Source organism: Macrobrachium rosenbergii, chromosome 29 (assembly GCF_040412425.1).
Source record: "Macrobrachium rosenbergii isolate ZJJX-2024 chromosome 29, ASM4041242v1, whole genome shotgun sequence".
Taxonomy (NCBI): Eukaryota; Metazoa; Arthropoda; class Malacostraca; order Decapoda; family Palaemonidae; genus Macrobrachium; species Macrobrachium rosenbergii.
The window spans coordinates 20555646-20583385 of record NC_089769.1 but is presented as its reverse complement, the minus strand read 5'-3'; the positions used below and the strand labels follow the sequence as shown (position 1 = coordinate 20583385).

Below are 27740 nucleotides of genomic sequence, written 5' to 3'. Positions count from 1 at the left end.
AATAATAATAATAATAATAATAATAATAATTATAATAAGAATAATAGGAAGAACCTCATCACCCTAAGAACTGAGTCCTTGCAACTCTAAAGTAGGCTTGTGGTCGTTTATGGTTAAGCTGGCTTACGTCAGTACGGTATGGTGTTAAGAGAGAATATGGGGCCTGACGTGGACCTGTGCACAAGTCCAACCGACTTAGGCGATGCCACTCGAATCCTTTAACTCCAATTAACCCCTGAGACAAGATCATCATGCACACGCACGACAGGAAGAGAGAAATTGGCCGCCGCTCTCTCTCTCTCTCTCTCTCTCTCTCTCTCTCTCTCTCTCTCTTGCCTGCGTGCCTGGGAGCTACTGAGGGTATCTGCCCCAGGCTCTATATTACCCGCTTGCTCTTGATGAATCTTAAGCACTTAAGTGGGGGGCTCCACTCGAGATATATAGCTCCGAGGAGCTCTGGAGATCGCAAGAAAAAGCCAGATTGAACTCTCGAGTCGCGAAGCAAAATATCCCTCCCATTTAAAGGACCGCACTTGAACGGGGGAATGATGGCTCTGAGGCTGAAATCCTTTTCGTGAGAAATTGTGAGAATAATAATCAAATAAATGACAATACAATGCCGCTGAGGGCATAAAATGGCCTTTCCAGTCAGAGGTCAGAGAGGCGGTTATGCGATGCACAACAACGTTAAGCTGGCATTGAAAGCCCACAGAAATAACATTTATAACAAAAATTGCTGCTACTACTTTACTAATAATATTAATAACAGCACTCGTGATCATAAATAGCATAAGTAATCATGAAAATATGAATAACATTTAAAACAAAAATTGCTGCTACTACTTTACTAATAATATTAATAACAGCACTCATGATAATAAATAGCATAAGTAATCATGAAAACATAAGCAACAACAATAACTGACATCCAGTAGGCGTTAAAAACAGCTATCAAGAAAATTCTTTTCTTCACTTAACATTAGACTACACTACAAGGAAATACGTGGATGAGTCGTTAATGAGCATGTTAATTCAGAGCTATGTTATTAGTAGACTTAATAGGCCTAATTGCAATCCAATTTATTATGGACTCCCTAGTTATCAACTGAGGAAATGAAAATGATTACTAATAGAACGCCCGTTCTTAAGGTATTACATTGGCTGCCCTTGAAAGCATTGCAGTATGAAAAACCTGTATATGTCAACCGATCATTGCGTAGCTTTCAAACGGCTTCAGTTGTAACTCTGGGACATAACACTGAACATCGGAGATTGGAGGAACCGAGATGTAATTTACAGACTGGTTTTAGAGCCTTTGAGATTGCTGCGCCTAGATTGGGCAATAGGCTGCCTCACGAAATCAGATCGTTGGACAACGTTGCTTCATTCAAGCGGAAACTGAAGACTTACTTGTTCAGCGTCTGCTACACTACTGATGATAATATATGTGAAAATTTTGAACTCTTGTGCGGTGTAGCGTTCTGAGGAGCCCTGCAGAGCGTCCACATGGGGCGGAGTAGGGCCTTTGAATGTCCTTCAACAATAAACACAGGAAAAGCTGCCTTTTGAGATTTTTTTTACGTTACCACTAACATTGGACAAGAATCTTCCTACCAATTAAAAACACTGAAAACCTGCACCACCAATCAGGGGTAGGATTCTTGGGGCCTGAAAACAACAAAGACGCTGGTGAGCTATTTCACAGATCTTTCGCCCCCGTTACCATAAGAACAAAAATGGAATTCCTAAAAGACCATAAGCCTAAAGGCAGCCCATAGGCCTCAAAATCAATAGACTACAATTACCCGAGATTTGATAGAAAGGGCCAAACAGAAAATAACGGACAACAACATATTCGATCCCTGAATTCCAGACAGTCGGTCGGAGGAAAACCGCACCGGTTCACGTTTCACTTGAAAGACTGGGTGCTCAGCTATGTTAAACTTGGCAAAGTGAAAACCTAAAACTAACTATGTTCTTTAATTCTCACATGAAATGTATAAGGAGACAGAAGTAAAGCGTAAAGTGATTCTAAAGGTTGTGATAAAAAAAAAACACGCATAAAATAAATCCTCTCTCTCTAAACCGCCAGTATAATTCCCAGCCCACATAGATAAGGGCTAAGAAAAAGCTTTACATGATTTTTTAAGACCTGAATTTAATAGCAAACAAAACTATTCTAACTTATTTTCACTGATTAAAAAAAATAACATTTTCACTAATTAAAAAAAAATGTCTCCTATCCTAACATACGCTAGTTAGGTACTGGCCTCCAGAGTAAAGCCCTGCTTCAATTTAGAGTAATTTTTTCTAAGACAAATCCAAAACAGGGACAACTCTCTCGAGGTTCAAGACCCATTACTGATCTGAAAGTGTCATAGCGTAATCAATATTTCCTACTGACGAAAATAAAAATTACAGAAGACAAATCACTTAACGCATCGTACAAAAAACCGGACAATAATTCTCGACAATGTGCTGAAACCCGTCAACAATCTTTCCCAGGTAACAAGACAAACGCAATACCACATCGGATGAAGTAACTGTAACCCACAGCAAACTCGGTGCTACATGACTAAGAGCTGCACGGCCTAGAAAGGAGAAAAGATCGTCGACCATTCCACAGGTCTTAGATAAGCCAAAAGGTCAAAATGCTACAGAATACCAGAGTCTGACTGATAGCGTAATCCTCTGGGAAATTTGCAACAGATGAAACCACCTAAAGAAGCCAAATCCAAAAGATAGTTACCAAAGTCATGTTGCAAGACCACAGTTTCAAATTCTGCAACAAAATATCCTATTCTCGGTCATAAGCTAATTATACACATCCTCAACATATATATATATATATATATATATATATATATATATATATATATATATATATATATATATATATATATATATATATATATATATATATATATATATATATATATATATATGTATATATGTGTGTGTGTGTGTACATATATATATGAGAGAGAGAGAGAGAGAGAGAGAGAGAGAGAGAGAGAGAGAGAGAGAGAGAGAGAGAGAGAGAGAGACTTTATGAAAAGTTTATGAATGGTTCCACCTGGTCGGGTGAGAATTGCCTCATTGAGGCCACCCATTTGTGACAGTATTCCTTTTGATGGAGCAAGGATCAACCATGGCTGGTGTTTCTTTTCTCTTTCTCTTCCCTCCCAGCTGGATTTTAGGAAGGAGCCCATTTGTCCCTCCTCGTCCAGTTCAAGAATCGAATACGGATACCTCAGTTTGAGATGAGTGCACTTAACTCTACGCCAAAAGAGAGATAGAGGACGGCAAAAAACAAACCGAGGCCACTCTGACAGCTCATAATGTTTAGATGCAATCCAGGTAACCTTTCTGCTCTAAATCAATTTCACTTATGACTTGTTTGAAAAAGTAAAGCAATGTGGAAATTACGAAGTGGGTAACTTCACGGCCCTTAGTAATTTCCCTAGCTTCAGAGCATTCATCAAGTAGTTTTAAAGGTTATGAGACTTCTCTGAAATATTTTAACTGGGTTGTCCTTGGGATAAAATTACAAGCCAAACAGATTATTACTACTTAGTCGCTTTCAGTCACTGTTATTACTGTTGTTATTATTATCGTCGCCTTCACAGATGTATTAGCAGGGTTACACTCAATGAAGCTTGCTATGTAAATTCATAACGTATAAGAACTACAGTTTAATACTGACTGGACATGTATTACTTGAAATGATAAGACAAAATTATTTACACTTTTTGAGGTGAGTATGTTCAGTTATGCAAAAAAAAAAAAAGATCTCAAATCCCTCAACATAACATTGTTGTCTACCTTCATAAATTTCACGTAAGACAGCAAAAAATCTAGTGAAACATCTCTAACTACACCTATAAAATTGGTCGAGTTCACTGTTATTCACTATCCAACATGTCAGACCAGGCTTTATAAACCAATGATTTTTGGGATGAGATCGCTAACCAACGTAACCCCCTTTTCTGTATCGGCTACATGACATAATATCACTATATAAACTGACACCCAGTTCCTTTGTAACACGGATAAAATGTTTCAAAGTTTACGCTTTGCACACAGCTGTGCGTGCTCGTACATAAATCTCCGCCACTCTCTTTAAGCAAAATTGCATTATTGTAATTCAAGTTAAGACGGGCTTGTAAATTCTTCGTCCTCCTCTGACGTAAAAGACAATGCCCAGTGGTGAGATTTGTTTCGTAGCGATCTCAAAGAGGGGAAATCCTTCAGCAGAACTTGAGACAGTGTCCCCCGAAATGCCTCGCATGTGATCTAGCTGGCAAATACTGAATGCTCTTCATTACTTCATATTTTAAGCTACAGTTTTCAAAACTAAATGATGTATGTATTCCCCCTCTACCATAACATTTCAACGTATAGGTAAGTGCTGTTCATAAGAGTCCTTTCCTTTAAAAAAAAAATGTAACAATCACAAGAGCGGCACTGTTGAATTATAATTCTTCGGATAGCCTGGACAAGGACTGAGGAAATTCAAAATCTTGCCCTATAGAAAGCATTAACGAAATGGATTGGGTACACACACTTACAGTATTAAAAAAATGTTGACCTTCAAACCTTCATTACCCATCAAACCTTTACTAAAGCCACGATAAATGACTAACTGGGGGTTCCCTTCTCCTTGTTTATTAGCTTTTGGCCGTCGCAGCCAGCCAAACAAAATCAACTGAATGCGAATGAAAACTATCATGAAAGGGGCTTACATTCAATTATCTCTTTCAATTATCTCTACCAAAAAACCCCACCTCCCTTAAGTCAACAGAGCTCTTTGTTTATGACTTCTTTTTTACGTCAGTCTGGTCTGCCACATTTCTCCTTGTCTTAAAATTTCTATGTCAGTCTGTAAAAGTGAAAGACATATTCACAATAAAGGCAATATCGGTCCAGCTGGACACTTTATAATCCATTATGATCTATGATATACAAATCGGTTAGTTTCTATTGAGGTCCTCAGTAACTCCTGGGATCATTCCATAAAATATGACAAAACGACTTTTGTCTAGCGGCGTTTCAAATCATCCCAACTCTTTCAAAACAGCAACAAAAACGTAAGTTTCACAACTTCGTTAAGTAATTTAAATTTCAAAGGAATCAAGTCACTCACGTCGACGTGAAAACAAATTAAAATAAAATAGTAATTGCAAGAGGTAGACTGAGTTCCCTCAGCAAACAAAACAGTTTAAAAAGTCACCTAACGCTGGATTTTCCCTCAACACAATCCCCTCTTCCACCTCTTCTGCGGTACCGATATTAGGCCTAAATTCTGACCTCTCCCTCCGTTCGCCCAGCCACACCCTGCAGTAACTACTACTGTACAAGTCATTCCAACTCCCACACCAGAACCCGGAAGTAATGCGATGGTTCAAATTTATAGCCTTCCAAAATGTATATAAAAATGATCAAAGAAAATAACAAGGAACACATCACTGGCTACATGCCAGTGTGCAAGTGAGAGTAAATGCTTTCTTTTAAAGCGAGACTTTTTGTGATATGCATGAAAACTAAAAGTCACGCAACACAGATAAAAGAATATGGGAGGCAGCTAGTGATTACTGAGGGTAGATGAAATAGCGCCCATGGACAACGAAAGTTCATTCATTCGAGAAAAGCGCGCTAGAGCTTCGGCAAAGGCAACCCTAAAGGGAGAATAGTGTCAGTCTTTCAGTCTACAAAGATAAAAGCAAAGGCAAAAGCAAAGACAGCAATACTACCGAGTGGTTTCTGCAGTGATGAATCCTGGTGTGGTAAAGATAAAACCATTAGATTTGTTCAGTTGCAAAGCTTCACTACCATGAATTGAGCGTAATTTTAACCCAAGGAGCTTGCCTTTGTGAACTTTGGTCTTATCTATGGTCTTATCTATGGACGCTTAGACTAGTCTGGGTACTAAATGTACACCAGCCTTATATCCCACAGAATGGACCACGTTCAGATTTTCGACTTAGAGCAGTGCGCCGCCATTCCCACGCCGGTTTAACAGTAAGAAAGTTCCGCTTACTGCTTTCGTTCATGAATCCGAGTTTTGAATTCCCTAGTGAAAAAAATGTTAAAAATTTTATCGGTAGGTGCACACCAAGGAAAACGGCAGTGATTTTCTTAAATGGGCTGTTAACTAGGGTGTACGCATAAAAATAATAGTTCGAAATGACGAAAAAAATAAAACACTATAGTTAAATGGTTAACATGTGAACAGGAATTAGTAGAGCGGGACATGTTTAGACACTCCTTTGCATTTACCACATATGGCATAATACTGCAAGGAAAGTTCCTGCCTTTAGTTTTCTTTACGCTACAAGAATACAGGCTTTGATTACATGAACGTGATTAATACCAGTAATGCAGAGAGAAATGTACAGGGCTCAATGTATAGCTATAAGGTTTTGCCACACAAGCGAGGCCATTAACATGGGAAGGTTGTGGCCGGACCAAAAAGGGGAAAGTACATGTGAACAGCCTATTCAAGAGAACCGATTGATTGGTTAATCATTCTGGCATCACAACCTCACAGGCTGTTCAAGTAGGCTAGCTAAATGCAACGAAGTGACTACTATAACATGAAGGGGGATGTGTTTAAAGACAATATGGGAGAAATGTTATGTTGATGTGTTAAAAAGATTACCCTCAAAGGGCTTAGACCATAAGTAATGTTAATATTTTTGCTGAAAAAAAAGTAAATGCAAAAATCTGCTTTTATATGAAAGAATAATTACAACTAACCTGGTGGCTTTGGTAGCAAACCTCAATTTCTTACCCTACTCGATCTAGGGGGTATAACATGTAGAACATCTTTCAGCTTCCCAAACATGGCCTTGCAACTCCAAACATTTACATAGAAACATCACCAGCCACCTCCAACAAACGCAATGCCATTTTCATCTCTCTCTCTCTCTCTCTCTCTCTCTCTCTCTCTCTCTCTCTCTCTCTCCTCACATGGCGTGAAAGCAAGCTAAAAACGCATACAGGAAACGTATCTGCTTCAGTTCACCAAATTCAATTCAATATTGGTGCTGTCACGTTTCGACGGTGAAAATACAATCGGCCTGAAATTAGATTTTGCAATCTCCATAATCCACGTGATCTCAAACTGCCGAACGATGACTTGCAACAAACTGATACCGTTCGATTGCAAAATAACTATTATGACGAACTCGAGTGGAACACGTTGCTTTATTTGCCAGTGCTGGAAAGCTCACGATTCAGATACTGGGCCAAGCAATTTCATTACGGAGTGGTGGGAACCATGAGAACTTACACACTGGTATTCAAAATACTCAATATCTTACATTGACGCATTCGTGAAATGCTCACAAACAGGACAAAATACAAGCAATCCGGTCCTTGCACGAGAGAGAGAGAGAGAGAGAGAGAGAGAGAGCACTTATACCCCATAGGCTATCCCTCATGAATGCGGCAGCAGTGACCTTTGCGGCTGGCAATGGGATAAATAACCGAACTGAACAGTTCGGCTGTAACGTGATGAGCCCTCGAAGTCATTCTAGGATTTATGTTTTCCGAGACGGAAATAGGTTATTCCGAAGGGCTGTACCTTGGGACGTCGCAGCTGGTGCAAAGTAAGATATAGCCTAATTTTAGTTAGCGATACAATTTTGGTAAGGGTAATACGTTAATATTTGTATATATTCGCTCAAGATATCTAAAGTTTTAGGGAATACTTTTCTAGATTATATAAAGATTATATTGGCAGGAATGTTTCCCTTGCAACACGTGATCATTTAGTACAGTAATCTCACTTCTAAGCAGGGTCAAGTTCCAACGGCCCTGTTCTTTGGAGAATGGCATCATCTAATAACCTTTGTAAAAATGGTAAAGTATGACTTACAAAAAGCTAAGTTCTATCAAAACTGGTTAGATACGATGCAACAAAATGTCATACAGCCCTTACTCATTCACCGTACCGATCGCTTCTAATTAAAACAAGAGTTTTTAAACGGGAGGTTTTTTACTTGAACTTGGAGTTTCGACTATGGAATATTTCTTCAACGCTGTATATAAAATAAAACTAACAACCACCTTCCCTACTGGATTAGGTAATAGTTATTGCAAGAAAAAAAATTCCTGCCAATGATCTTAATAATCAAGAAAAGTACTCAGCAAAAAAACTAAAACCATATCATGCTGTGCAGAATCTCATTAGTCTACCATCCACACATTCTAACATACTTATTCACTTCCATAATTCAGCAACTTACCTTCTTTTCCACACATGCTCAACACCCTTCATATTGTCTATTTTAAGCTTTTTCGAAGTTCTTGTGGTTATATCCACATAGCCTACAAGCCTATTTTTACAAAATAAAAAAAAAAAACTTACACAATTGTTTCATGACGCACACTTGATACACACACACTATTCCTTCAATAAGCTCGCCTTTTACTTCACTGCCAATCTTACTGTCTCTTTCACTTTCCTAATCAATTAATGTTACGGTATGTCCCTCGCCATAGAATTCCTACTGTCACCTTTATCATCTTAACATTTAAAACAATGCAACAATTATTTACCATACGCCTTCAGAAGTTTTAGCCTACCTCAACCAGACATACCTTATAAACCCTGGTCAACCTCGCAATCATGCTAACACTAGGATATTGCAGCATCTCGTTTGTAATCCAATCAAAATCTAGCATCTTTCCATTCTCCAGCCTCGTAACTGACTTCTAACTTCCCCGTCCTAACAATTCTCCTTCACTCTAGCATCATTCACTTCTGCTTTTCAATTAATTTCAATATATGGTACAATCCAGTACTCACTGACCTAGTAGGATATCGTCACTACTTCACTATTTACTTTCTTCCTTGTTCTCACTCACTCTTGACTACCCTATCCTCTTCCAATACACTTATACAAGAACAAAGATTTTCTCATCCCACCTGCTCTCTTGTACCAATGGGCATTCCATCTCGGTTTCTTACAGACTCTTCTACTCCTACCCCCACAGGTAAAACACTTACCTACAGTTCATTCGTTTTCCTCTTAATGGTCTTCTCACTAACTTCTCAAGCTAAAGTGATCTTAATTTGCAGCCACAATTCTACCCGTTCATCCCCAACTTGAACCTTAATTTTTATATACTTCAACTAGATAGTGATTACACATGCCTCAACCCACTCCCTTGTTACCATTACATCCATCTACTAATTCTTCCATCTAGCATAGATTAACATCCACTAGAAAACTCTCCTCTTTCCTATTTTCCTTTTACTAAGTATACTTATAACATTCTTCTTTGAAAATAACACATCCCGGAAAATTAAGCCATTCCCATTTACTTCAAGAACTCCATACCTGTCAACTGTCGCATCTCTTTCTGTATCCTACCTTTACATTTAAATCCCCTGAACTAACCACCTTTCCATGTTCTGCATACCCAGCTGGCACAGATTCAGTTTCTCAAAAAATATTTTATTCTTTTCCATTTCTGGATCATATTCACTTACTAACCTTTCTACATGTCGTACTCAAATAACCCATGAAATCCTTGATCAAACCTTCGTACCCCATCCTAGCTCAACACATCATAGCTTGCTAGCACACACCATGTCCTTCCCATACCGGCACACAAAGCCCTTCCACCTTTTGTATCACTAAGTGCTTAAATACCTAGCATTCTCTCCTTGAATGAACTATCATATATGGCCCCATAAACACACAGATAAGGACTTTTCAGGGATTCAAAATACTCTACATGAAATGGGATAGATAAGCACTACCCCTTTCTCATCAGGAAACACCGTCTCCACCCTACTCTGGTTCCGGGCATTCTACTTTCTCTGATTAGGTTCAACTTCATTGCACGAACTTCTCTTCCCATAGGAATTTTAGTTAACGAAGTTCTTAATCATCAAGGCGATCCTGGAACGTAAGGAGACACCCCAATTTCACACAAATGATGCAAGATCATCTAGGCAGGTTTGCAACTATACATAGTCGATGTTCCAGAAAGGTAGGCAGGCAGGCAGGCTGGAGAGAGAGAGAGAGAGAGAGAGAGAGAGAGAGAGAGAGAGAGAGAGAGAGAGAGAGAGAGAGAGAGAGAGATGGGGGTATACGAGAAACTTATCTGAAATTTGAGTCCAAACGTTTCGCTACGCTTCTTTCTCATACGTACCTCTCTAAATGCACACTTTATGCTACCTGCGATACGCAATATAACACACAATCACACATCCGCAGATAAAGTTCCCATCCAGCTTTTTCAATGCATCATATTAAAACTTTCGAGTCGCCATGATGTTGTGCAACTATCCACGATCATTGCAAATAGCCAAGATTCTCCTCGGCAAAGAAACGTGCCTAGCATCCAATCAAATAATAGGCTACTTCGATTAAACCGCACTTAGTGTTAAAAGAATTTAGTTAGACTACTTCGCCTTTACAGAAAAGATAATAATAATATATCCTGCGGTTTGCCAAAACTATGTCATTTTGCCAAAACATTTGTTTTTCAATGCTTCATAAAAACAGGAGATCCTCTTCATCAATGAACTCCTGGAAATTTAAATTTCTGCCACAAAAAACCAACATAAAAGAAAATTCGTTGATAAAAAAGTTTGGGATCGTGCCTTTGTCAAGTCAAAATATATAGCCTATACCATGAATACAATCTGAAGGTGAGAAGTCAACGAAATTGATATATAAAAAAAATGGGGGAACGGAATAAAACCTGGCATCATGAAAGTTTTCTCTGAGACCAGTCTCTAAGAAATCGGAACCCATATTTTCAAAACATTCAACATTTCGAGCACAAGGGGTGAACGCTATAGTGGATATACCAGGTATTGTTAAGTCAACTTGATCACTAACCAACCAGATGTTGGAATTTCAAGCCCAGCCTGAAAAACTTCACTGAAACAAAAATTTCTGAGAGAGAGAGAGAGAGAGAGAGAGAGAGAGAGAGAGAGAGAGAGAGAGAGAGAGAGAGAGAGAGACTGGCATGGCCTGCATGCCTAAAAACTACTGATTACTGCTAACATGTTTCCCATTAATCGATATATGGTAAAATGTACAAACATTCAACCTCGCACATGATCTACTCAAATTCATAGCAGACGAACTAAATGTTTGCCATGAGTCAGAGATCGCATGATAACTACGATATTGATCTGGATGTGGCAATCAGGGTCTCATACCGACTGCTTTCGCTATTTTTTTTTTTTTTTTAAGGATCGAAGTGCCGATATACAACTGTACATACAGTAATGATTTTAGGGGACCAGATTGAATTTTTTATGTAGTCTGAAGTTTTATATATATACTGTATATATGATATATCTTTATTAGATTAATCTATCGTTACAGAACTATAGACTAATCTAATAAAAAATATATAATTACGTGTAAGGGCCTCGCTTGGTTTAACATGTGCCCCTCAAAGACCAGCATATTTTTTTTTATTTATCACCAGAAATGAATTCAAATGCTCAACTGTGATATTAACATACTACCAAATAAGTTTACACCTTGCAAATCTTATAAGACGCTTCCGCTACATGAGATAACAATGCAAATCTTGATTCAGTCCCGATTCAAGTAAAACTACAGCTTAATGGCATGAACTCTGGGTTCCGTAAACAAACAATCCCCGTGCGAATGACGCCATAACGGAAAAAAAAGATGCCTCCCCAGACCATATCGACCTCACTATGCCAACCAAAAACCTCTTACATAACCATGAATTGATCACCACTCAGATAAATGATCATACGCGTCTACAAAATATGACGGCCTGTACCTGTGATAATGGTGTCTAAAATTTATTCGTTCGTCTAGGAACTGGGAGGAGCTTTCGCGTGCTGATGTAGGAGAGTGACATGTATGTGAACAGTATGTGTCAGCTGCTTGGACGCTCGTTCGCTCGCTCACTTCAAACGATCGATATATAAGACAGACTGAGTCTCTCCCCTCCCTCATTACAACAGGACTCTCCATAAGCACATTCTCTCTCTCTCTCTCTCTCTGAGTTTGTATGTGTGCTATTAGTCTGTTCAACAAAACATCCAAGAAATTCATATCGGCCATTTAATTACCAGTTGACGGTTATACATATGAAACACGTCTGTTTACGTGTATGCAAAGATGGATGGTGGAGGAGGTGGGGATAGCTCTTCGGTTAGAAACACATCAAGAAGTGTTAATACTTAAAACCACCTTTCTGTATTATGACTACAGAGTAAATTCCAGTGAACTGTCATCGAGCCCACAGACATATATTATTGTAATAGATGCAATCCATGGATGAATAAACTACCACAAGGACGATACAAAAATCGCCAATTATTCACAAGCTGTAAAGAGTAAACAATAACAGAGCATCATACAGAAAGGGCTAGACAGAAACTTATCCTAACCTATCCAAATTATAATATACAATTGTAACATATATATATATATATATATATATATATATATATATATATATATATATATATATATATATATATGTATCATTAAGACCACTGTTGTCCACTTGTCTAAAAACACACACAATTCAATGTAGCCTATACATGCAATTATGATTCATTCAAACACATTACAAAGATAAGGCATGACCTTTATGTTTCGTCTGCAGTTTACTACAAATACACAATACATTCCTTGACATGAAATTTCCGGTGGATAAAAAGTATTAGCCTACAACTCAAACTACCTGACAACCACTACACGGAACGCCTCACATGCTTTCTATGGCCACGCCCACAACATAGAAAATTAAGGACTTAGCGAATTTCCAACATCTATGGGAAACCTACAGTATTCTGTTTTGATAAAACAAATATTCCAACTGGCACCTCAAGTAATTAGTGTTCAAATGAATCTACATCAAAAGCAAAACAACACTTACGACAACCCGAAATCATCAATCTCTGAGAAAATAATAAAAGCTAAGGGGGATCAAACTCAATACAGCACAGTCGAATACGAACACCGAACAACAAAGCATTAACAACCGATACGCTGTAGGCGTTGTGGTTATGCATAGGAGCCGAAGCTGTATTGGAGGATGGAAGGAGTTGGGACAACATACAAGGGAGGAGTGTTTCCACCTGCCAGGACCAGAAATCAATATTGCTTGTATCCTAGCAACCCATGGCCGCTTACTTAGGCCTAACACTTATTACACGCTTGCCCCTCGGCCTTTTAAAGGCCTGGATATTAGTGGTCCATCAAACCAAATTCGATTACACGAGGACCCTAGTAAGCGAGAATCTTCCAATTCTCTTAAAACTTAAAAGTCTAAAAAAATAATAAAGTCGCGATTCTTGTACATTAAAAAATAGTACATATCAACAAAAATCGGCCTGATTTAAAACAACTTTAATCTGGGCTGTCGGTATAGAAATGACAATGAAAACAGGTAAATCTCTTCCCTCGTCATATTATAAATCGTGCATGCTGTAAAAAACTGGAGCAACTTGGCAGGTATCAAAGGCATAATAGAAATATGAAATAGACCATTCTTCCGAAAAAAAAAATTATATATTGGCAATAAATACATACACTAGATGGATTCAAGTAGCGACGAGTTTCTCAAAAACTCGACAATACACACAATATTCTATAAATCAGTCTACTCATGTTCGAAGAGAATAAAAACTAGAATAAAGCATGACGTTGCAAATAGACATCTAACTTTCTACAACTAAGGTAAAGGTCGACATAAAATTACCAAAAAGAATGCTAGTAAACTTTAAGCAGACAATCCAACAACAGTTACGCTCATACCAACAAATTATCAGTCAAACAACAAACTGGGTTTAGGCTTGGCTATCACACAATAATGCAAATACATAAAACAAAACCTAATATGTGTTAAAAGAATCAAATATTTTTTCAAGTGGCTCTTGGGATCCTAGAACTAGTTTAACAAAAGCGGCCTATTATCGTGTCAAAACATTTTGAATGTTAAAAAAAAAAAAAAAGGGGGGGTCCTCCTTCACTAAGTTGGCAAATATTGTCAATTGAGGTAAGTTGGAAGATGAAAAATAAATAAAATATTAAAAAATTGGTTTTTGGAGGGAAACGTCAGGTTATCGTATGAAAAATCAACAAACTAAATGCTTCTTTATATTACTAAAATGAATTACACATTTCATGCAACAATGCCTAGGCTAACATATGTAACGGCGAGATCAAAATACGCTATTGGATACAATTTAAGACAGTTGAATCAATATATATATATATATATATATATATATATATATATATGTGTGTGTGTGTGTGTGTGTGTGTGTGTGTGTGTGTGTGTACGAGGGAAAGGGGCAATTTTTTTATCGCGGTAATAACCGCAATCATGCTCTAGAGACCCTGAGCCAAACAGCCTAGGCCTATCTAAAACATCTTCACCAATCGCCTAAATTGGCAACTGTTCTTTTCATTCATTTAGGGAATCATCCTTACCTTCATATCATTGATGATCATCTGGAAAAGTCCAGCAAGGGCTGAACAATCCCTATCCATCGTCGCCAGGCCTATCACATCCATTTTCGCAAAGATCGAACCTTGTAATTTAGTTCACATTTAGGCCTACACCCCTGGAAAACCCATTGCCCCCGAAACACACTGAACCACTCTGTTCCCAGAGGAACTACTGGAAGGTTTTGAACAAATATCTCTTGTAGCACAAATTAATCCTACAAATTCGCTAGGTTTTACTGAGATTCTTTCACATACATTCCCCAAACAACGCAACGACCCACCACGATCGACTACCGCTCTTCAACTGAATTCGCAGCTCGATTCTCGAATCGCTGCCTCTTACTATCCGGCTTGGGTTGGGGGTCCATCCCACGGGTCCCGGGGCCGTCCCACAGTGTGATTTGGCTGCGCCACTGCCAGACGTCTACCTGGCGAACGCACACTGTTGTACACCGAAATACAATTTGTGTCAAAATAACAAACTGAATGTCGCAGAAGATAAAATGTTAAAACTGCATAGCACTCGTAGATCACTGAGTCTGTAATATGACAAGCATGTGTTTCAGAGCAAGAGCGAACACAAGGGACTATAACAAGCCGTCAAGTAAACAACGTTAAGCACGTCAAATGTTTGTGATAATTGTTGCTTGCAAAAGGATCAGTTGATGAACATAGGTGAGTAATGAAAAGTGACCAGAGGGACCAAACTAAGCATTCTACTTGCATTATGAGAGTTTTTAAGATCATATTTCGAATAATTTTAGGGATGTCAGAAATATTTAAAAGTACCATCAGCAATAAAAACATTCAAGTTTTTAGAACATGCTACATAATTAGGTCCAACTGATGCCCAATTTGTCATATGAGTTATACTCTGTAAATTAACTAACATTTGTAGAGAATAACCACAGTTAACTACTGTACCGTACATACTGAAAAGAAAGCGACAGCCTTAATGCAATACACTTAACAACAAAAAGCAAAATTACCTGTACAGTAATTTTCGGTTTGGACAACACGATGTCTCAGGAGCAAGAGCCCGTGCTGGCATAAAGCCATTTCCATTCTACAACAAGAGCTCACTAATTGCCCAGTGCCAGACCACGAGGTCTCATGACCTACTGCAAAGCTGTGGAATGACCTTCATGGCTGTGCTATGGAAGCTGGCGCTCTTCATTCTTCTGACCGACGTTGTTTGGTTGAATAAATTATAGTTGGTTGGTTTATAATTTTGTTAGTTCCTGACTATTCTGCGGAAGCCTGTTTTGCATGTTAATAGCCTTTTAGGCTTCTTACACAGGCAAGCACAGTCTGAATGATTACAACAGTCAATGAGTGAAGGATGACAATGAAATCACGAATGTGGAAATGGAGAGTAAAGGAATCTTAGGACAATTCGAAGTGACATTCACTGAATTAAACCAAAACACCTACATAGTAACATTGGAAACAGATATAACTTGTTATTCTAACACTCTTCAAAATAGTTTTCCAAAGCAGCACACAAAACCTCGGATGAATGTTTAAGCATAACTTAAATAAGAACAACTGAAAATGTAAAACAGGCCTGCTTGAAACATCAAGAGAAGAAAGCAGATGTGGTTCTTCTCAACAGCCTGTGACAACAAACAAAACAGAAACAAAAAAATCCCACCTCAGGTTTCGACTATCAGAAACTGAGCTACCACAACCTCGTCACTGATACATGATTCGTCCAGTCAAGATAATAATCTTTTTTCCCACTTTAAAATCAGTTGTTTCCCTCAACAGGCTGAAGCCCACTGGTAAAGAGAGGACGATAATTACTGCCACCACATTCAAATTTAAAACTACAGAATCGTGGATGAGCTCCCTGTATAGAAAGTTTTCTGAATGCCAGCTATTTCATATTTCTGTACAGACGGCTCACCAGAAGTGCGCCAAACCCCCAACACATTTCCACATTCACCACACACACACACATATATAATTTATATATATATATATATATATATATATATATATATATATATATATATATATATATATATATATATATATATATATATATATATATATATATATATATATATATATACATATAATACTAGTAATCTTCTTAGACACGAAGATATGTTATTCAGTTGTATTCAACATAGGAAAATGAAAGATGTTTTGGTTAGAATATGCCCAACAGTTTCGTGCTCCAATGGACCTCTTCTTAGAGCGTTTATTAAGGAAAGAGAAAAAGGTTACAATGTGTGTAGCCAAGAAAAGCCTAAAATCTGAAACATATGAAATACCGTTACCAGAAACTAGCAGTTCGAACTAAAAACATTCAACAGTAAAATAATACAATAAAACAAGAATAGTAGTTGAACAAATGAAAATACCAAAATATCAAATGAGGTAATATGTCCGGTCCATTTGAAACAGCATAACACTAAGTACATATTAAGAAACGTATATTATATGATAGTTAATGGATAACATTAGGCTATCCATTTTGTCCTGACATCTCATGACATTTAAAATAAAATATTCTAATTTTAGAAATTATACATATAAAGTTGGTATTCAAAATAATTCTAAGTTAGAAGATACTGATTAGCAAGATACATTCATAAGCAAGAAAAACATTTTACTTGTATAAAGAGAAAAACAGAAAACTGAATTTTATATCTTACCCATACCATCCCACATTCGAGTCCAAAGTCTGCCCCTAAGGTTACTTGGTTTTAGTGCAACTTTTTCACACCCTAGCACCATTGGTAGAACTTTAATTCGTAATAGGCAATGAAGGACTCATTTATAAGATACCCTGCAAGTGCGGTAGTTTTTATATAGACGATCTGGGAAAGCACTCGAAAAACTCATTTTAAATCATAAATATAATATAAGAACAAACAATACAAGCAATGCTTTCTGTGCTCACAGCAGTATGTGTAATTTACCAACTGACTGGCTCGGGTCAAAGATTTTATTTAAGAGCACAGGTTTTATTGAAAGAAATTTGATAGAGACAGCTTGCATCGTTCACAGCAAAGGAAAATATTTTAATTTATCGCCTGGTTTATATAAAAAGCACATCCTTTTATTTTACATATCATGAGACGTCAGTACAAAATGGATAGCCTACTGTTATCCATTAAGTATCATATAATATATGTTTCTTAATATGTACTTAGTGTTATGCTGTTTCAAATGGACCGGACAATATAATATTACCTCATTTGATATTTTGGTATTTTTCATTTGTTCAACTACTATTCTTATTTTATTGTATTATTTTACTGTTGAATGTTTTTAGTTCAAACTGCTAGTTTCTGGTAACGGTATTTCATATGTAAGATTTTAGGCCTTTCTTGGCTACATACGTTGCATCCTTTTTCTCTTTCTTGACAAACGCTCCAAGAAGAGGTCCACTGGAGGACGAAACTGTTGGGCGTATTCTAACCAAGACACCTTTCATTTTCCTGTGTGGAATACAACTGAATACATACATATGTATAATATATTGTTACAAACGTCCTTGACCGTTTGTTTTATGCTTTTTCCATATTAATATTGAGATACGAATTAAAGTAAAATGTTAAAGAACAACAAGATGTTTGTGTGAAGTTAACTGACGTTTCTCCCACGCCATCCATTATCCCTTATGATCGCCCAGATGTCAGATGGGCAGGTAATTTGCAAACGTTCTCCAAGTAATTACAAAGCACCTTGCCAAATCTGATAATCGCCACCCAAGGGGGCAGTTAATAACCTTTATCAAATTACAGAAAATCCTTTTGAGGCTTCACACCCTCCACATATTGTTAAACAGTCCCCAGTCAATTTCCCTGAGATCTATTCGAGGGGAAATTCTTATTCCCACCTTGCTACCTGCAACCACTACTGCGGGTCACTTCCTGGCCTGTCCCACAACTGCATCTCCGCCCTCATAACTCGCCTCTCAAGTCTAATCATCTCACTATTGTTATCTCTATCCCTCGAACCTTTTACTGGCCAGCACTCAACGACCTTTCAGGTACCTGCCGAGATTATCCGCGTGCCCTGAGAAGAGAACAATAGATGACCTCATTAAGGAGGAACTGTCAAAACACGACCACCGTCGACGCCGATGTGGTATAAATACTGGCTGCGACGGGACATCCTTTGCCAGTGTATTTTACGATGTCTCACTGCAGCGTATCCTGTTGGACAGGGACGCTGATCGAGCGAGTCTCCACTAGACGTCTCTATGATGCTGTCACTCTGAAGATGGTCCTTACCAAACCACCTTGGACCCTGAGCGCTGATGACTGTGATCCCAAAGTGCCCTTTAATTTCTCATCTGATTCCTCTATGGTGGGGAACTGTAGGAGATGCTGCTTCCATGGTTATTCCTGCTTGGGGAAAATGGCTCTGATCTACTCAAGTCTTGTTCACGGACCAAGGTAAAGTGATTGGAAATTGTTTCAGCCTCACCATTTATGCCTTTTACTTGATTTTTCCATCTGTTTTCCTATCCATTCCCTTTTGAATTCTCCCTCAGAGATTTCTCATGATTTTGACTGTGGTGTATTTGTTTATAAGTACTGGAATACCAGTGTTAGGCTTATTTATGCTTCAAAGGCAGAGTTAAGAGTTCAGTGTTAAGGAGCAGTGTTTTGTTGTCTGTTTTTCATTTTTGCTTATGTATCCAATCCAGTTCTCATTCATGATTCCCTCGTATGTTACAACATCCCCTGCATTGCAGATCTGTGTTGCGAGTAACCTGTTGTGTGAAATCTCCTATATATCAACAGTGACATCTTGCAACTTGCATGTGCCATAACCAGTCAAGATCTCCGGATTCCCATTGTGAACATCGTTTTTCCTACAGTACTCCATCTTGTACTGTCTAAGGATCCTATTCCCCTTCTACAAAGTGTGTTAGCCTATTCAGGCATAGATACATAGCTTGCAGTAGTGTCATTCTTGTTTGATGATTGTCATTTAGTACAGTAATTTTGATAGTGCCACGGAGCTCTATTGATAGCTCTTGTATATATTTTATCTCCTGATACCTTTAATGAATTAAATGTTTTAAGTGGACACCCTAAGTTTTACCTTGAATCCTTTTTTGATTAATACTGGAGCGTGGCCCCCTTAGTCAGCTGACGTTTCCAAAGGCATAGTTTAGAGCCATCCCCCAACCACCAAAACTGCGCCTGTGACAATATACATACATACATACATATACATATATAAACATAAGTGATTCTGCATGTGTGCCGGCCAGGAATTGAACCATGGAATGGTTTGGAAATAACAATAAACAGTGACTAACCACCTGGCTGTCAAAAAGATATATAAGTTGATATCGACTCTGAGGTACACACTCTGACTGAATTCGAACTCTGTGCTTCCATTCCATATCAACCCATCTCTGCCATGTTAGCTGGTTAATAAGTTTGAAAGAAGTGATAAATTATGAATTTTTGTCACTTATACACACATGACTTTTATATTCACCAACTTCAAACCAGAAATATCATTCGATATCGAATTCACTATACCCTAGGAATAACTTACTACAGGCCCTCTGCCATTAGATGGCATGGCTCCAAAAGTTACTTCTTTTCTGTTTCTTTTATTAATTTTTTACATTTTTCAACACAAGTACGGAGTACAGGGCTATCAAACCCTACATCAAAGTCATGTGGTGATTTTTACGCCATACAGAAGTACGAGAATGTCACTTTTAGTTTTCTGCAAAAGAAAACTATTGAGATGGCTATTTGTCTGTCCATCCGCACTTGTTCTGTCCGCCCTTAGATCTTAAAAACTACTAACGCTAGAGGGCTGCAAATTGGTATGTTGATCATCCACCCTCCAATCATCAAACATACCGAATTGTGGCCCTCTAGCCTCAGTAGTTTTTCTCTTATTTAAGGTTAAGATTAGCCATGGATCGTGCGTCTGGCACCGGTATAGGTGCCAACAACAAAGGCCACCACCGGGCCGTGGCTGAAAGTTTCATGGGCCGCGGCTGAGTTTCATGGGACGTGGCTGAGAATTTCATACAGCATTATATGCTGTGCAGAAAACTCGACTGTGTCGAAGAAGCCTCGGCACATCCTTTACTTGTCATTTTCAGGAACACTATAGAAATAGAAGAGTGATTGTTGCTGCCTTCAGAGAAAGAGACTCATTCACCTTTGCAGGTGGCATTTCCTCTCACCAGTGGGTTCACAACCCTCCAACTAGTACTCTCCTGCTTTGGGATGTGGTGAATTGTTATCCCAAGCCACTGGTACTTCCTATGGCAGTTTTGCACTACCACAGCACCTGTTCGTAACTGATTTAATAACCTGTGTAGATATATTAAGAAGCTGATGATGTGGTTGTTTTAAACGCAGAATTCGTCCTCGAAGCAGTAGTCGATGGATGGTGGTAGCGATAAATGAATTGCAATTCAATCCATCTAACTGCAGGTGTCTTTCCTTACTTCAACCTCTTCAATGCCCTCCTAACGTCCCCAGTCATTTTCATGGGCATTTCCCGCCTTGCAAGAACCACTTCCATTCTTCCATTATTCAGCTCTGCCTCGCTTCTGCCCTCTAAATTCAACAAGCCTTCAAAACACTCACTCCATCGACCATAAAAGGTGTTTACCCTGGAGTGTGTCTCTGCTTGCTCTTTATTCTGCAATACACGTGCACAGACGCCCACACATATATGTTTACACACACACACACACACACACACACACATATATATATATATATATATATATATATATATATATATATATATATATATATATATATATATATATATATATATGTTTGGGCATATCTTCTCTATGCAATTCCTATTAAAGTCAATGGCATTGTTTGCGCATCCTATCTTCTTATCAAGACTTTGAATCAGTCTATGATTCTTCTTTTCCTATTCAGGGAAGCTTCTCAGGAATAAGGAAAAATTATTCACGCTTCTTTCCATTTACTTACTCTAGTAGAAAGCCCGCTGGTCCTGAAGACGTCGCCGATGAGCGAGGAAACGGTCCGTCGACTATGAGTAGATGGAAACAAACGTGAATAAATTTTCCCTATTCCTGAGAAGACTGCCTGAAGAGAAAAAGTAAACTGATTCATTCTTGATAAGAAGATAATCTTTCCATTTACTTACTCTAGTAGAAAGCCCGCTGGTCCTGAAGACGTATATATATGAGCGAGGAAACGGTCCGTCGACTATGAGTAGATGGAAACAAACGTGAATAAATTTATAATATTCCTGAGAAGACTATATATAAGAGAAAAAGAAGTATAGATATGATTATATATAGTCTTGATAAGAAGATAATATCACTGAACAATGCCATATAACTATATATAGAGTATATATATATATATATATATATATATATATATATATATATATATATATATGTATATATATATATATATATTACATTTATTATGTGTGCGTGTGTGTGAGTGTATATGTTCATGAATCAAAAACGCTAAGATACATCCAAGTGCATTATGGGAAAAAATAGCCAGGATTAATATACTATTAAGATCAGCAGCTCCTAAAAACCTAAGGAGACCAAGAGCTCCGATTTTAAAGTTTTTTTTTATTTTTATCAAGACTTAACCCAAAAAGAAAACAATATGTACCCCATTACCTAAGGTTTCAAAAGTTAAAGAGACGGGCTACAAAGAACATCACTTTACGTCAAAATAGTAATCCTTCCAAAACGATTATCATTATGAATGTGCTCGTCTCAGTCACGTTTCTAAAACGTGTCTGTTACTATAGACTGCGCAATCCTGACTCTGTTGTTGGCGAGACCTGATATGGTTTGGCTAGATTCAATCTCTCCTCTTCTTCATTTCCTCTGTGGAAGTAGAGCGAGGAAAGCATGACATTACTTTTACCAGCTGACCTGGTGTCGAGATAGATTACTCGTTCGATTAGGAGTGTTCTATTGAAATTTCAGGCCATTTGGGAGATAATTTTTCTTTTCTATCATCTAGTAATGATTAAATGAGATGCCTCTTTCCCTAATAGATTAAGATTGATTGACTTGCGGTATATTCACATATTTTTATTGATGTTCGTCAACCGTTAATGGCTTCTGGTACCTTAATTCTTTCATTCACGGCTTAATCTCGGTCGTTCGCTGTCTTTAACGAGAATTTTTCCAGGTGTTTCTATCAAATGTCTTCCCTTCGTCTATTCCTTTGTCTCTAGTGTCTGAGAAGAAGTGACAAAAGCACCTAGTTCTTTAAACGGCTCCATCAAATACGTTTTAAGTCAAGCAAAACAGTCAAATTCATAAAGTCTCGCCCAGTGCACCCAGAACACGGAACACCAATAACCTCATTCTCTGATACCGATTTTTTTTTCTCTCGCGTTCTGTCCTTGATGCCCATTTCTAGAGACGAGGCGAAACAAGAGCCCCATAGACGAACTGAAACGCAAAACTATCGAAGACCGGTTTATCCTCGTGTACTTCCCAACACCTTCTGCAACGTGACCATAGAATCTGTCTGTCTCAGGTATCAAAATCCTGGCATTATTCCATCAAGACTGCTCGAGTTCGCAACACAAACGTAAACATGAACGGGAATCACGTCAGGCAGCACGTGAGCAATTGGCGAGTCAAGTCTAGAAACATTTCACTTCGACGTCCGTCGTTCCCAGGAGATTTCGACCTACCTAGGTACCTCGCCATTTTACATCTCTCTCTCTCTCTCTCTGTATCTCATTATTACGTTTATTGCACCATGACATCTATAAAAATGACAATAGCAACAGTATTATCCTACAATTTATTGAGAAGTTTGAAGTCAAATACACATTACCAGTACCATTATAAATCCGTTTTAGTGACAGCGAGCGACCTTTCAAATATATTAAAGTTTTGTGCTTGGTTACAAACAAACAGTTTGCACCTTTTGACTTATTGGGTTAAAAACATGAAAAAATACTGAAACGAAAAATATTTACACGTATAGGTAACAATAAACAACCCAGCTGAATAATAAAAAAGCAACTAACAAAAGTGTTTTAACCTTTTATACGGCTGTTTCAAAGACGAGAATTTAGGTGAACTTGATCTTAACAAAACACGATATAATGCAACATCTTCATTAAAGAGTGTCGTCTGACCTGGTTTGGTCTATGTTACAAGAACTGTCAGAGAGAGAGAGAGAGAGAGAGAGAGAGAGAGAGAGAGAGAGAGAGAGAGAGAGAGAGAGAGAGAGAGAGAGAGAGTCAGCAATACATGAAAAGAGATTTACATTCACATTCGCAGCAGTTAATTAAATTGGTGTTCATTCAGAATACTTTGCTCATTGGACTAACGTTTCATTATAACTACCCAACGAATTTTCTAATTTTTTTTTTTTTCGAGGGGAAGGGTGAAGAGAATCCCTTCAACACTGATAATTTAATCTTGTAATTAAGTCTAGCTCTGAATAAAATAAAAAATACGATATGAAAAATAGAAAATGGCACCTTAACCGAAGTGATTGATGGGACTCTTATAGCAAGATAGTGGGAATCAGCAAATAGCACGAACAGATTCCCTCAGTCTGAAAGCGAAGGCAAAGAAAACTGTCCCTTTTTAAAAGGTGTAAACGAAACATTGATCAGGAAAAAAGTAGGCAAGACTCCCAGAGCTCCGTGGCAGGGGACAAAAAGCCACCAAAATGTGGGATGTAGCGAGCGACCTGGTGGGCGTTATTTTAGCTACGAGGTTCACGGAACAATGACCGAAGTAGTAACTGTAGAGAAAAAATCAGCAATGTAAGGATAGCGTTACTATTTTGGTCAGACTATTCTTGATTCAATGTTGGCAAGAAGGGAAGCAAAAACAAAAATAAGAGAGCAGCGTTCCATAAACGGACGGCTCATACAAAACATTATCATCTCCAGGCTTATTTTGGGGGACCCTATTATCGGCCCACATTTGGCCCTTCACATGGGACCCATTTAATTGTTACAACTAATAGTTTTATTGAATGAACGGTTTTTCCGCTTCATAACTGATGAATTTAAGGCTTCAAAATTACCCAACTTTTTCCATTTTCAAAATCAGGTTTGTCTCTCTGCCCTATTTTTCGCAACACTGTCAGTAGAATGGTTAGTTATTTGTATACGTCTGAGAGCTTATTCGGTTAGATAAATCTCCAAACAATTACTGTATGCAGTTGTGTAGATGGACACATGCAATGGTTCAAATCACTATCAAAAATATTTTTTCGATACGCAAGTTCAAAGGTTTCAAGAAACTGATGATGGATTTCACAAAGGAAGCCACAGTTTAAAAGAAAAAAAGGTTTAGTAACACCTGTCAGTGGCAAAGACAGACGCCATCATATGAGAGCAAAGCTAGTCTACATGATTTTTAGGACATCAGGCAAACATTAGTGAATTAAACTAAGGTCATATTACTGATATCAATAGTTCCTTATATTTAATATATAAATAAATGGTAGAACAAGAGGGACAACAGTCCAGCTCTTCGTCGTTGGAAAGAAATAAAACTTTCGGTTAATCAAATATCAACCAACATTACGTGATGAAAAGCCAGGCTTCTGTGTACACACCCACCCATCCACACACACACACAGATATATATATATATATATATATATATATATATATATATATATATATATATATATATATATATATATATATACAACTAAGAGTAAGATGAAATTGAAAGAGAGAGAGTACGGTACTGACTGATTTCACTATTTATTCAGTTTCAAGAATACCTTTAGAAAATGTCTGTACTAACATACCTGGTCAAGATCATACCCTCCGTTCCATTGTTACATTTCTCAAATATACAATATATATATATATATATATATGTATGTATATGATATGTATATATGTGTGTATATATATATACTATATATATATATATATGTGTGTGTTTGTTACTAATTAAGTTAATTTGTAATATCTTGGATTTGTCTAGCCTTGCTTTACCTAAGACCCACGTAATCCTGTCAATTAAGGCTACTAAAAGTTACCTTTAAAAAAAGACAGATAAATAATATAATTAGATCAGGTCGCCAGTTGAGACTAGTTACTGAATATAGATTTATTCTGGATCACATGGATTAAATCAACAACATTACTCAAAACAACTAGTTTCAACAAAGTAAAATAAAAGTGTGAACTGATTCCTTACGGGACTGTGAATAACGCAATGGCTCAGGGCCTCTTGTGATGCTTCTATAGGGCAAATTACTGCAATGGCATGAATTGAGGCTCTTGGCACCAAGGATGCTAACTCTTCTCCAAACAAGAGGATGGCCAGGTCCAAGGCATACACAGTTCTGGAAGAGAAGTATCTAGATAACACTCTTGTACTACAGAAACTCTCACTGGTCATTAATTAATTGCTAGGGATGAATCTTAGATCAAGAATATTATTTTAACACCATGGAGGATAACTTATGCAATTCCACTAGGCAACAATAATTGTACTTAATGTATTTTACTTCATAAATGGGATGTGGTTTTACTAGGATTTTCTAGTCAGGGACTGCTTAAGAGAGGAAAAAACTGAAACACGAAAAATGAGAGTTGCAGTCGAAGGGAAAGAGAACTGGGTATAACTGTCGAAATCTGACCCACTGGAATAGCAGTCCTTTCCCCCACGTTCGCAAGGACAGAGACAAAAGGGCTTAAGTGGACTGCTCGGAAAACGTCTTGCTTCAACGGGCGCTACTCTGGGTCTGTTTTTGGAGCTTGGGGTAGCTTGGGTCACGACTGGTCTTGGCTCCTCCAAGAAGCCAACTTGGCTTGGACGTAGGTATCGTCTGGAAAATGACAAAGGCTCACCAGTACAAAAGGTCATAGAAAACTGAGCTTAAGGTACAGTCTATCTAAGGTTGGTCATAGCAAGACCTATCCCGTCTGATATCCCTCTAAGCTAAAATTCCTACCCCTTTGACGGTTGGGATCCGTTCAAAACAACTTCTGCTACTTCCTGCTCCCTTGCCTCTTGCGAGAGGCAGCTACACTTCCCAGCTCTAATGTTAGAAAAAATTTTATTCTATTTCGAACAAGGCAAAGAGGCCGAACAGATAATAATAATATAATAATAATAATAATAATAATAATAATAATAATAATAATAATATATATAACAATAAATGTGTGTATATATATATGTATATATATATACTGCATATATACATATATATATATTTTCTTTTTTCTTAGGAGAGTGTATGCCTATGCCTCTACCTAGCCATGCACTGTACCTTTCATTAAACACACTAAATATAAAGTCTAACTGGAAAAAATCCCTCTACATGGCTCACAATCGGTGAAATTGTTTAAAAGGAGATACAATAACCAGTCATTATCACTATCCAACTAAAGTTAATCATCAATACTGAGTACTTCAATGAATGTGTTTACTAAACTGCTGCAAATTCCGACCGTCCGTTCTGGAGTTGTTTTGCCAACAGACGGGTGGGAATATCACCTCTTTCCTTTTCAGCGTCTTCTTCTTCTTTTAACGTGCTTTTTTCCCATTTTTGTATGGGGTAAGCACGATGCCTTCTTTTGAAGGACTTTTTGATTTGGCTTTGGGGTAGACCTGTGGTCTCGATCGGCTGCCCTGCCTGACATCGCTTAGACCCCGGTAGCGTATGTTTCATGTATCATACCCGACCCAACGCCCTTTCTTCCCATGGGTAGTGTAATGTGGCATACTTAAGCGAAAGACTTTTCCAACTCTTGCTTTTAAATATTTGTATACGGCGAGACCTCCAGTCTAATCGATGATAATAGATACTACTTCTGCATGCAAACGCATAAAACATCAACTATTTTAGTTTTCTGTAAAAGAAAACCGTTGAGATGGTTATTTGTCTGTCCGTCTGCACTTTTACCGTCCGCGCTCAGATGTTAAAAACTACTGAGGCTAGAGGGCTGCAAATTGGTATGTTGATCATTCACCCTCCAATCATCAAACATACCAAATTGCAGGCATGTAGTCTCAGTAGTTTTTATTTTAGTTAAGGTTAAAGTTAGCCATAATCGTGCGTCTGGCACCGCTACAGATGCCAACAACACAAGCCACCACCGGGCGTGGCTGAGAGTGTCAAATAGCATTATACGCTGTATCAGAAAACTCATTTGTTTTATCTTGTGTTCCTATGTTTTTCATTCAATCACTTATTCACCTCTATCAATCCTTCAGTTTCTCACTGACTTTTCCCCATTCTCCATTTCCAGTCACGCTATGAATTCTTCCCTCATAAAATA

The 27740-nt window shown here is 37.9% G+C and overlaps 1 protein-coding gene across 14 annotated transcripts in view; it reads right to left on the bottom strand.

The window, feature by feature from the left end:
- mim (missing-in-metastasis) overlaps positions 1 to 26334 on the bottom strand; it is a 347917-nt gene extending 321583 nt beyond the window's left edge. For 6 of the 14 annotated variants that reach the window (XM_067131216.1, XM_067131218.1, XM_067131217.1 and 3 more), the window contains exons 1-2: positions 26093 to 26334; positions 25648 to 25795 (exon numbers count right to left, since the gene is read on the bottom strand). In XM_067131216.1, the coding sequence (XP_066987317.1) occupies positions 25648 to 25795; positions 26093 to 26319 (375 nt within the window). In that variant the 5' untranslated portion in view covers positions 26320 to 26334. Of the gene's footprint in view, positions 1 to 14462; positions 14825 to 25647; positions 25796 to 26092 lie in introns of those variants that run through there. The other 8 variants (XM_067131224.1, XM_067131223.1, XM_067131226.1 and 5 more) reach the window with 3 other exon arrangements.
- Between the last annotated feature and the right edge of the window lie 1406 nt (positions 26335 to 27740).